Source organism: Scheffersomyces spartinae (genome assembly GCF_019049425.1).
Source record: "Scheffersomyces spartinae strain ARV_011 chromosome Unknown scaffold_22, whole genome shotgun sequence".
Taxonomy (NCBI): Eukaryota; Fungi; Ascomycota; class Pichiomycetes; order Serinales; family Debaryomycetaceae; genus Lizanozyma; species Lizanozyma spartinae.
Window position 1 is genome coordinate 13,184 of NW_025065069.1, and position 12,971 is coordinate 26,154.

A 12,971-nucleotide genomic window follows, 5' to 3' on the forward strand; every position below is an offset into this window, starting at 1 on the left:
GTTTATAAAAGCGTTCATTTCCAAAAATACCATCACCGTTTCCCCATCTATTAGTGAGAGAAGATTATTGTGGGCAACGGCTTCCCTTAATTCTGTTACTTTTTATCTGAAGCAACTTCATTCTATTTACAATAATTACAAGTGTCGTCATTTAGTCTTACACACGGCGGCACCCAAATCAACAATTCAATTCCATCTAACTTTTCTTTGGTCCTCTTCGAATGGAGTTGCAACTAATTGATTCCAACCTGAAAGCGGAGAGGACTCTGACACTACTAGGCTTGCATTTATCATATTTCCCACAATTGTAGTACTGAACATTGGGAGTGCTATGTCTGATGGTGAAGGCGGCTCACCACAACAAAAAAGCACTATTCTATATACGGAACGAGAATACTATATGCTTGTGAGACCCACTTGGGAATCGGCTGAGTTAAATGATCCGACCCAGGTGCACAAGATGCTCAGAACGCTAGTGGATTCTCATCTCACTCATGCAATGGGCCTCAAGAACTTACAGAAACGGGAAGTCAAATTTAGTGATATGCTTGTCATGAATAATGACAATAATGACACTGTGTTTGTACTACGTACTAACTATGAAAACCAGCAAGTTTATTATGGATGTTTAAGACACCAAGTGATTGAGTTCTGTCCTATCTCAGCTATAGCCATCTATCTCTTTCTGAGGTTCCATATTGGAGACGACTACGGCTCAATTGAGCTCTATGACTTCAACGAAACCAAACTCTTAAAGGGGAATAACAAGTTGGCCAACATCTCCTACAGTCAACAGCATAAATCTTCCCTCCGAGTGTTGGAATTGAGCCAACTCGATGCTTCCAAAGTCAACTTGAATAAACTCATCTGCAACACCGACTCCTCGGCCAAACCCATTCTGAACGACTTGTACAGCTTTGACTGGGAAGTGCTTCATCAGAGAGCAGGGCTTGGTTCAAGAGATCCTCTTGAAAGACAATCAATAGGGGAAATACCATCGAGCATACTGGATGAAATCTTTCCCTTTTTGAAGTCTCCAGATAATAATAACGACTCTAATTTCAAAGAGGTGTTGGATTTCTTGAAAATTGTCTTGATTCAAGATATGCTCTACATCAAGAAGAAATACCCTGGTCATCCTCTTTCCCTTCATCCGATCTTCAACTCCAGCCAATTCAATGCCTTTGCCATGGAGAGAGAAAGCTTCATAAGGGAAACATTCACATCATCATTGTACTTCTTAGAAAAGCAAGATATGGCTCAACACACTCAAGCCTTCCCCCTTTCGACTTCAGGACCAGATTTGGGGTTCATTAAGGCAGAACTTGAACGTCTTGTGGAGCATCAAACAAAGATCAAGAATCTTCTAACCATGTACATTAATAACTTGCGGAATTCGGTCAATGGGCTTTCCATTCTTACAAGTCTCAGTTCTGGAAACAGTGGAATTGTAAGACAAAGCATCTCCGGCATAATTCATACGTTAGACTTGTTTGAATCCAATTGTTGTGATTCAGGCGCAGACATGATTAACGAGACATTGAGCAAATTGAAAGGACAGTGGAGTTCAACTGAAACCAGGCCTATAATAAATCCACAGGTTGGAGGAGCCTTAGTGACACCGAGTACCGACGATGTCAGTGGAGAGTCTACGAAAAGCGGTATCTTGCTGGCCAATAATCCCTTACAGCTGACTACAGATTATTCCCGATCCAGCAGTCGAACTACATATGATGCCACCATGGAAGACGTTACTATGGAAGAACAAAAAGTCAAAGTCATACTGCGAGGAAGCCCGAGCGCCAGTACATCAGCGAATAACTTGGTAACGGAAAACAGAATAGCACCAATTTTCTTGAATCGGATTTCCAAAGACCAGACAAAAAGAGACAGAGCACTACGAAGAAGATTATCACGACAAGCAACCACTTTATACGAGATGTGGGATGATTTCAAGTCTTTAGAAAAGGAGTTGAAAGATAATAATATTTCCGTAACTGAGTGGCTTAAAACGCATGGATCTTCTGAAAGACAATTTCGACATACAAGAATGAAAATCATCAAATTTATCGAAGAAGAGGCAGCAAAGAAGGCCGTACCAGTGGAAACCATAAAAGAAAAGTTGCAGACAAAAATGAGAAATAGACAACGTCCATGGACTTTAGATGAGGTTCAAAGACGGTTAACTGCATTTAAATCCATCCAATTAGATGATTAGCACAATTAATTGCCTCGGTGTATAATTTTCGGTCAATTTTATAGAGTCTTTATTATTCTTTGTTAACTTTTCACTACGACGGAAAATTTAATTTAACACCGTTGGTTATTATTGTATGTTCATTCTCACTTAAAACAATCTCTGTCCCAATTGAGTTCTGAATTGTTCATGTTCGTAAATGAACCCTTATATTTTTGTCGCTTTGTTAAAGTTTATGACTATTATCAATTTGTCTATAACACGGTTATACTTTAATGTCTGAAAAATATAGTATGTCTCAAATCTAAGCCACACCAAATAAGTATTTGATTACGACCTTATCTCAAGTGCGGTAATTGAGAACAGAAAAAAAATAAAAATAGCTGCGTCTGAACGCACACTGCAACTACCAAGTTCTATGGCATACAAGGTCTTTGCCTACAGAATGCCAAATATCAAAGTTAGAAATGTTCACTATAATGAAATAATGATAGTTATAATTACTTGGTGTAATTCGTGGGTACCTTGCTAAGCCTGGCTTCTGTTGTTTTTGGTGTGTGTGCTTTGTTAATATGGTTGCAAAAAAAACGTCCCAAGAGGAGTCCCATAAATGACAGAACACGTATTACTCTCGTTTCAGTTGACGTCAACACGAAGTACATGGAGCTGCTTACTCTTGCGTCTACGTTTGAATTTTAACAACATGAATTGGTTTATAGAACGAACTCATTTGATAGAAATGTCTAAACAATATGAAATATTTCCCTCCGACAATTTTATTTACACAGATTTACTGTGCAGCGAACATGGCAAATTACTGCAAGCCACATATACAGGACAATTCTATTGCATATGCATCGTGCAAAAAAAACGTGCATGCAGGAGCGAACTTAAGGTGAACAGGTATATATTTCAGCCGAAAACGGAAAAATACATTAGATAGTTAACAGAGAGAAAGGCAGAAACAGACATTACTGTGGAAAATTCATTTACTAAAATATATAAAGGCTATTATATATTACTTTAAGGCATTTTTATGGATTAGGAAAATATCCCACCAATAAAGGTAACAATGATCGTTGAAAATTCTTCGTCCAAAAAAACATTGTGTTTACGAGACACTTTGGTGGTCGGAGTTCAAATTTACCAAAAACGTTAATTGGTATCGCTCTTAATACCTTCATATATGTTAAGCCCTATCATTTATTCTAAAGGTCAATGGCATTAAAAGTAAAAGGTTGATATTCATAGCCTTCACCTTCAAAGAACTTGGACATTGCTTCAACCCAGTGTAATCTTAAAGAATGTAACATGGCAGATGTACCTTCCATCAACACCAAGATGCAAACTGTTAACAGGAACCACATGCCAAATAACACCACCGTCATAAAGATTCCTTTGGTTCCTGTGGTTCCAAAAGCATTTTGAATGGTCATTGACCACAACACCGACGACAATTGAGCATGGGCTAAAGATAAGGCCCATAATCTCAAGTAAGATGCTGTGTGACTAACACAATTCAAACAGAATTCAATTGTATGAATGACTTGATGGATGACAATGTCACCAAAGTTAAAGTCACCTCCACCATGGCCACCCCCTCCTCCATGAGCACTGTGGTGCATTTGCTCTATGTCGTTGGGGAATCTGAACTCACTGTTCTCATCATCGTCAGTTAAGATTTCAAAGTCTAAATCTTCTTGGGGTATATTGTTTTCAAAATTAATTGCTTCCTCCTCTTCATGCATTTGAAGGTTATGGGACATTTGTGACCGAAGATCGGAATATCCCAATTCAATGGCTTGTTTGTTCTGTTTCCTCAATGTCAATGGTTTATACAAGAGTAACCAAGGAACACAGATTAAGGCTATGGCCACCAAAACCAACTGTATATACTTTTGACCTCGATATAATGGTTCTTCGATGTTACCTGGAGAAAGAAACATGTTGATTAACATGTTTAACAATCCAGGAGGTTGCCAGCCCTTCCCAAGCCAATCAACAGACCATTTATATATAATGGTTAAGGTTAAATAACCAAAGATACTTTGCATAAACAAAAATCCTGGTATGAAATTCCCAATAATATCGACTTTGGATTTAAAGAATCGATAATTGACCAAACTGAAGAATAGAGAGTAATTCATATGAACAAATCCCATCAAAATCGATAGTTTCATCTTATAAGAATTTGTGAATAGTAAGTTATTCTCTGCTCCATGCCATGCCCAATCAAGTCCCATCCAATAAGTCTTTCCTGGAATTTTCTTAGCTATTAAAGTAATTGCACCATCACGAGCATATGAGTACCCTTCAGGAAATTCCCAAGCCCATCCAGACTTAAATATAGTCATTGATTTGGAAAAAATATCATTATAAATGAACCCAGTGTACATCGAGAAAATCCCCATTAAAAGTAAAATATACCTACCGTTGAAAGCCATTTCAAAAATCTCATCTTTATTCCTCATCAGACCAAAAGCCTTCTCGTTGGAAACAAGATATAAACTCATCAACGAAAGTATAAACCCATGTCCCAAATCACCAAACATAATGGCAAACATGAATGGGAAAGTTATAATGGTAGCTAAACCCGGATTGACCTCTTGGTATGTGGCTATTCCATAGGCATCAATGATCAGCTGGAAAGCCGAAGTGAACTTGTTTGTCTTATGGTAAGTAGGTGGAGTTTTGTTAGTTGATAATTCATTCATAACGGCCACAAGACTTGTACTGTAATCCTCATCAGTATCATCATCAAAAGGAGTATATCTATTATGTGGGTTCACACTGTGATCTTCATCATCATTCCCTAACACAAACAAATGATTATCATTTGCTATATTAACCAAAGAAGGACCTCTTATTAGCTCACTACCACTAACATTATTATCATTTAATTCAATTGACTCTATCAGATCGAACTCTGTTCCAATCAAAGATCTGCTTGTTTTATCTCGTACCAAGTTCTTGATGATTTGACGGGTGGACCAATATTCAGCTTTAGGTATCCAACCTTCCCCCACTAAACATCTTCTGGTACTATCTTGATCAAACATGTTGAGAGTATCATACACCATTTTCTCTCGTTTAATGATATACGCAAACTTAGCAAATGAATCTTGTAGTAGAGTCAACTCCGTACGTAAATGGTTCAAAGTCTCTTCAATCACCGTATTTAAATCTCCTATCTTCAGTGTGAGTTCGTCCAACGTCTGCAACCTTACAGACGTCCCACCTCGAACGTTATCAAAGACCTTACCATTCAACGACGCAATGATCTTCAATGTCCGCAGCTTTAAATACTCACCATGAACATACACAAGAATCACATTCTTGTAGACTTTTTCGTCGGCTGTAGACCCACCACCATTGAACTCTTCGTCCTCCATGGGAATGTCCTTGAAATACATATTCCCTCTAGTGGTTCTCCATAAGATGCTCCGCAATATAGACACCTTCTCTCTGGCCAAGGAACCAACAACCATATTAAACCCAAACTCTTCCATCAGTGTGGCCTCTCCTGCCATGCCTTCCTCCATCAACACATTAGTATTGGAACTGTTCAACAAATTGGCCGCCTCTTCAGGAATATCTTCAAACAGAGACATCCGGGAACGATACTCGTCTCCTCCCCCCAATAAGCTCGACTTTTGGAAATCATTAACGGCAATTACAACATACTTATTCTCCTGTAAGGCCAACCGTTGACTGTCCAATTGGTTATACGCTTCGTCCAACTGCTTGGCCCGGTCATAGAACTCCGCTACTTGGCTCCGAAGTCCGTCCATCTCCGATGACGTAGGTAACCCTATGCTGTCTTCATCCAAGTTGTAGTAGGGATCGCCTTTGCCTACTCCATGTTTATCGATAATGTATCTTAGATGACTCAATTGGGAGTCGGTGGCGTCTAGCTTCCGTATCTCATTGACAAACGTCCTTTGGAAGGGCGTAAGCTTCAGGTTCAAGTCCCGGAAATGAACACTCCCCGTCTTCCCTAACGCATACACCATATCTCGAGCCAATTCAATGGTGACATAGAACTGGACCAATCCCATAGGAGCGGACCGGAAGATCGCTTCCGAGTTTTGGATGCTGGAAGCTCCGGGACCTTTACTGTGTGAATCTAACAGTATTGGCATTATTCCACTGTTGATATTACTAATATATAAACCTGTAAATATAGTAGGCTGTGTGTAAAGAAAAGGTACGTGTTTGCTTTGTACAGTGTGTGAAATTATATAACGTCAACCACTGCGCTACCATCTAACGCAATCGCTAACGAAAAATAAAGCGCTACCATACATTTCTCACGGAGTGCGTGTACATACCAAGTATATCCTATATAGTTAACACCAAAAGGTGTCAACTGGTTAACTTAATAGCCTTGTTTGCCGTCTTCAATAGTGTTACCTTAGTGGTCTCAATGCGTTGGAAGCAGCTAGCTAATGAATGGTTAGCGTTACCACTACTACTAGTAGTGGCAGTGGGAGCAGCCAATGATGAATGGGATCAACTGCAGCTCCAATCACAATATGAGAAGCTCATATTAACCATGAAGCAAGTGCCTTCGAAATATGACGTCAACAACAAGGTGTTCAACAGAGATAACTTTGAGACTTCGTTCCAAATCCCACCATATGATTCGTCAATTGAAGATTATAAGTCTGTCAAAGGCCATACGACCAATATCAATGATACAGTCTTGAACAGTGTGCTACCACAATTAGAAGCCTTAGCCACCAAGAGATTTGCTCCAGCCATAGTTGATTTGGCAGACATTTATATGTTTGGTAACTATTCGGTACCCACCAACTATCTGCGAGCTTTTGAACTCTATCAGGAAGCCTGTACGATTTCTGCCAATGGTCATGCCAATTTCATGCTTGGATTCATTTATTCCACGGGGTTATTTGATTTGATTCCTAAAAATAAAGAATTGGCTATCCTTCATTATACCATCGCCTTTGAGAACGGTGATCCTCAAGCTCTTTTAACCTTGGCATATCGGTATCATCATGGGTTGGGTGTGGTTCCAGATTGTCAAGTAGCCCATTTGTACTACTCTCGAGCAGTACAGGAGAAATGGAATGATTATCTTAAGATCCAATCCACTAATAACAGATATGCCAATCAGTATGATATCAGTATAGCTGATTTTAAAGGTGGTATGTTTGGATCTGAATTAAGTGAATCTCCTAAAAGTTATGAGATAGATGAAATCGCTCTCATGAATACCTTGGATAAATATAAAGATTCAACTGACGATCCCAAACTTCATCTACTAGCAGAATTGTATATCACTGGACTCTTGTATTTTAGAGGTGATTTCTTGAGACATAGTGACTATGACAAAGCCCTTAAGTGTTTCCGAAGGTGTGCTGCCCATGAGGTTTCCAATGATTCACATTCTTACAAGCCCTTGATTAATCGGTGTAATTATTATATTGGAGTAATGCATTTAAATGGTTGGGGTGTTGAAAAGGATGTTGGGGTTGCCTATGAGTTGCTTTCTCTGTCAACTATTGGATCTTTTGAATTGGGGAATATGTATGAAAACGGTTTAATCATTGACAATCATCAAGACCCAGACTTGGAATTGGCAATTGAACATTATAATGCTTCCAAATCAGTGGACGGGTACTTGGCCGTGTATAAGATATTGAGATCGTTATCAAGATTTGAAGAAGCAAAGAAACAATTGGAGTTAATTATAAACTTACCCAGTGGAAATCAATATTCTAACTCAAAAGCTCTTTATGAAATTAATAAGTATTGGGAATTGGGGTCCTTGGCCCCAGGTAGTTCAACCCCCAAGCAACTTTGTGAAGTACTCTGTGCTCAATATTTTAGAATCATTAATTTGGAAACGGGATTATTCATGCCTTCATTGGATTACGCCTTGAACGAATTGATGTTGGGTAACTTCAAAAATGCCCTATTGGGGTATCTGATAGCTGCTGAACAAGGAATGCTTTATGCTCAAATCTCTGCAGCCACACTTCTTATGCCTGAAAGACCAATGTCTAATCAAGTTATGAAACATTCTACTCCCAAAATGGACACTAAACAACAAGCAAGATTTCTAGCAGGTATGGAATACCTTGAATTGGCTTCTTCGAGACTCGATGTAGACTCGACTATCTTATTGGGAGATATTTTCCATAATGGATATGAAGAAGCAAACATAACCGTTGACCATCATAAGGCTTATTCCTATTATACCTTAGCAGCCAAATTGGGTTCACCTCATGCTTTCTTCAATTTGGGATACATGTATGAGTATGGTTATGGTCCTGCTAATAATACTGTGGATTACAGTATGGCCAAAAGGAACTATGATGAATGCTTCTACCATATAAATAGAAGATCTCACGAGCAGAAGACCCAACTCAATACAATCCCCGTGAACTTGGCGTTACTTCGAGTTCGTCTAAAGCATTTCTTCAGCAGCACCAAGAATGATCTGAACAAAAGCTCTTCATGGTGGAGTGCCTTATTTTCTCAGCCAGATAGTGTGGTTGTAGAAACTCAACCTCGTGGTGATGAGTTCCATCAAAATGATGCCAACGGTAATGATGGTGATGATTTTGACAATGACAATGATGATGGCGGAGAATGGTTCTTGATACTTTTTATTATTGGTATTCTTTCCATGCTTTCTCTCCAGATGATCAGACGTCGACAGAATGGTGATCAACCTAATGCAAATGTTGATTTCCAAGTCCATTTTGTTGCTCTCTGATAATATAGACCAATAATATAATGACTATTAGACTCTGGTTCATGGTTGTTGTGACGAAGACTCAAACGAGTAGACCGTACTTGCATTAGATGGTAATTGATATACCCAGTGGTTATCTTCAAGTAATTGGACAAAAGCTTTGGTTGTTTGACACCCCATTAATGTGGATCTTGACCCCAATATCACAAGCTTACTCTTCGCTCGGGTTATAGCAACGTTAACTCTTCTCCATTCTTGAAGTAAATCTCCTACTGTCTTTTCAGTATTGGATCTAACAAGTGAAATGATAATGCAATCTTTATCTCTACCTTGATATTGATCAGCAGTCAAGATCTCCACTTCAGGGTACGACTTCAAGTCTCTCTTTAAAAGCCGAAGTTGTGCTCTGTACAACGAAAGGACCCCAATACTTTGCTGTCTAACTCCGCATGAAACTAGGCCCATGACTATTTGCTTGATCAACAGAGCCTCTCCAGGGTTTTCTATCTTATCGCCAAGCTTGGTCTCCATACATGCACCACTGAGATCATGGTCTAAAAAGAGAACACTATTCTTGACATTTGTGATCCACTCAAACCATTGATCAGCTTTGCTCGTAGATGCACAATTGGTATCGATTTTCCGGGGACATTTAATTTCCAATTGCCTTGAAGCAACAGCTTCTGAACCACATTTCAACTTGTGTTCATAGATCAAAACGTTGGTAAGCTTCATGATATCTTGGTTCATCCGATACTGCTGTGTGAGCTCCACCACACTCTCCGGATGCTTGGTGGCTAGTAACTTGAATAGTGAAGTGGAGAGATCCATTCTAACCTGAGGATTCGGGTGTTGTACCAACGGAGGAAGTTGGAAATGGTCGCCAACCAACACAAATGTCTTGCAAAACCTTAATGGACCTATGCTTACGGGTAAAGACACTTGGGATGCTTCATCGATAATACAATAGTCAAATTGGCGTCTCATGTTGAATGTCAAGTCTGAAACCCCAAGACAAGTTGTGGCTACTACCAAAGGCTTGAGATAGAATCGTTGGAAGCTCTCATAAGAATCGACTTTGGTTTTTTCATTTGAGTTGAGGACGAACCGTTGGATTTTAGTATGGACTCTTGATACTGGGCCAACCCGTAAAATGTCTATTCCATCCTCATCATTATCAACATCATCATCTCCAATTATCTTCAAAAGAATATTGTCAACTGCTGAATGAGTATAGGCAGTCAATAAAATGGACTTTCCTTGACTCACAAGGTACTTGATCAAATGTACAATAACTGTTGTCTTGCCCGTTCCTGGCATTCCTAAGATCAACGCATAATCCTTTGAGGTGATCACCTTATTGAATGCTTCTCCCTGTGCTTTATTGAGGCCCTCAGGTGGTGTGACACTTAATGCTTCATCGAAAACGGGCTTCTGTAATTCAACTATCAGTGAACGTCTTTTGGAATCTCCATCTGAAGTGAATAAGTTAAGGATGTTGAATCTAGCCAAGCCTAACCCATGGAAAACAGGATCTTTGTCTATTCGGAATGGCGTTCGAACCTGAGATTGAGTTAAGGTTGTAATGGTATGTTCACCTTTATGTTCCTCCTTATATTCTGTATTAAATAACAGTCTTCGTGTGGTTACAACAATAAAATCTCTTCCTATTTTAGAGACAAACCCCTGGCCAAGTCCAAAGTGACCCTTCTCATCACTGATAATAATCTTGTCTGTTTTCAGGAGTTGTGAAGCCATGAAACTCCGGTCCGCAGACTTATCAAGCCTCATAAAGGTATAGTTAAATTCTTGTGGTGGTGATTGAACACAGCCAGTAATCTTTAATCCTCCAATGCCCTTGCCATCAGTGGCTTCTCTATCTTGTGCTGTCATCTGCCATAAGTCCCTTTGACTTTTCCACATATGAAACTCTTCTTTGCTTATAAGATCAATCCAATGTTTGTAGAATTGCTTGTATAAAGGTTTATCATTCAAATGTTCCGTTAGACTCTCATATAAAGAACTGTCAATGCCACTTAATTCGGCAGTACCGTCTTCAGATAGTTTATTTATGGTCATGCAATAAGATTGTACCTCACAGCGATCACATAATGACAGTTTCAATAACCCCGGATACTTTTCAATGTCAGATTTAAAGAATAATGCCAATTTATTCCGAAGATTCACTAATGACTTCAAGTCTGAATGTCTTGTCTCTTCATACTTGGTTAGTTTCTCCTTCGTGTACACCAATAGAAACCCCTTCACATCAACATCATAACGATCTGCGAATAAAAGAGTATAAAGTGACGATTGGGCCAAATGGGAAATATTAGGTCGACCACTTTTAATCTCCATAGGTAACAAATATGAACCGTCGTCTACCTTTGCCATTAAGGTACCATCCACCATTCCCTTGATACCATACATTGGAGACCAGATATTTTCTTCCACAGCCATAGCTTTCTCTAAGGCGAATTTCACTTGCTTACCACCTGATTTTGGTATAGAGCTTGAAGGCTGTGTCTTATAATACTTTTGAAACCAAGATTCTAAATAAGGAAAGCAAGCTGTCACTTCATTTCTGACGATATTGACATCGGAATCAATGGTGAATATTTGCTCCAAATAATTTTCTATTTCTTCATCAAGTAAAGAATTCATATATTCATTAGTCCACACCCCATTCATAATGCAATCTTGAAATATTCGATGAGTGATGATTCCAATTATTAGAACTGGTAGAACTTCACCAGGAAATGTGAATCTGGATTTTAAAATGGTCTTCCGTTCACAGTAAAGCAGTTCTGCCACTGTTGTTGCTGAAATCAAAACGTCTGGATGCCAGATTAAAAGATTTTTCTCGTCATCAATAAGATTTGGATGCATGGGATCAGTTATTATAACGTGAATAATGTCATTAACCTCAAAACTAAGACTTAAATATTGACCTCTTAGCAAGAGTTTTCGGGTTTTCTTTTCCGAGTTTATGATATCCAAAACAAGTTGATCTCTCTTATGATTTTGGAAAGTATATGAGGATGTAGTGATGCTTTTGATTTGGTATCTGTTAAACCCTTCTCTATGGAAGGATATTTCAGGAGTGAAGTCCAAAGTTTTTTCGTTGAAAGAAGCAAGTTGAAGTTGTTCAAACCGTTTCACACCATCATGGAATGAACGAGCTCTTTCAAGATCGCACGACGACGACGACGACAACGACGTCTTGTTCAACACTGGGCGTTTTTGAGAAGGAATACTCCCCAGTAGAAGCTGATCTAGTTCACTATTATTGGAGAAATCAGAGGAATCTTCATCATCTGTGTCTGTTTGTTGTTGTTGTAAGTTAGCTGCCTTCAATGGTGAAGAACAATTGTTGGTAGAATCACTGAAATCTCCAAAACTCATATCATCTAATAATATGCTATTTATGGAATCTGTTGGCGCTGATTTGACCTCCTCATGTTGGTTACTCTCTTCCAACTTAGTCAACCAATTCTTCAAACTTCCCCCATTAGATCTACTTTCTTCTTTATACAGTTTAGTCTTACGATCCAGCTTATTCACATGATGTAGCTCATGTCCTCCCCCTCCAATATTGGAGAACCCAAACCCATACTTATGGAACATCATATCATTCGTCAATGCTTGTGAAATATTGGTATTGTTATTGTTATTGCTATTGTTAATCACTTCAATAGTCCCCTTATTCAAAGGACTGGAATTAGTATCACCTACTTCATTCCTGTTCGGACTCTGTTTCCATCTAATGCCATCAAAACTGTCGTCTGAGCTTTGCAACGCCTTGACCAACTTTTCATAGTTATCCTTTGTTCTTGTTGATGCTGATGTGGCTTTGCACTCTGTTTCTTTGCTGCCTCCTCCTCCTTCTTCTTCCTTAACTCGATTACTTCCTCCTCCTACTATAGTGTTAATAGGTGCAAAGAAATAACGCGTACGCTTCTCACTGGCTGCTTTTGATTTCTTTACGGGTTTCTGCGGAGATAGACTCAAACTCCGTTTCTCCATAGCATTTGTTCCGTGACCCGGATT

At 39.1% G+C, this 12,971-nt stretch overlaps 3 protein-coding genes across 3 annotated transcripts; 1 reads left to right on the top strand and 2 right to left on the bottom strand.

Moving 5' to 3' along the window:
• Positions 1-3,405: 3,405 nt before the first annotated feature.
• STV1 (Stv1p) lies at positions 3,406-6,339 on the bottom strand (the record flags this gene model as incomplete). The annotated part of the gene is made up of 1 exon (XM_043193393.1): positions 3,406-6,339. The coding sequence occupies one exon, from the start codon at positions 6,337-6,339 to the stop codon at positions 3,406-3,408; it is 2,934 nt and encodes a 977-aa protein (XP_043047402.1).
• Positions 6,340-6,752: 413 nt separating this feature from the next.
• HRD3 (ubiquitin ligase complex subunit) lies at positions 6,753-8,942 on the top strand (the record flags this gene model as incomplete). The annotated part of the gene is made up of 1 exon (XM_043193394.1): positions 6,753-8,942. The coding sequence occupies one exon, from the start codon at positions 6,753-6,755 to the stop codon at positions 8,940-8,942; it is 2,190 nt and encodes a 729-aa protein (XP_043047403.1).
• A 39-nt stretch (positions 8,943-8,981) lies between these two features.
• Positions 8,982-12,947, bottom strand: DNA2 (bifunctional ATP-dependent DNA helicase/ssDNA endodeoxyribonuclease; the record flags this gene model as incomplete). Its single annotated transcript, XM_043193395.1, has 1 exon — positions 8,982-12,947. One exon carries the CDS (start codon positions 12,945-12,947, stop codon positions 8,982-8,984), a length of 3,966 nt encoding a protein of 1,321 aa, XP_043047404.1.
• Between the last annotated feature and the right edge of the window lie 24 nt (positions 12,948-12,971).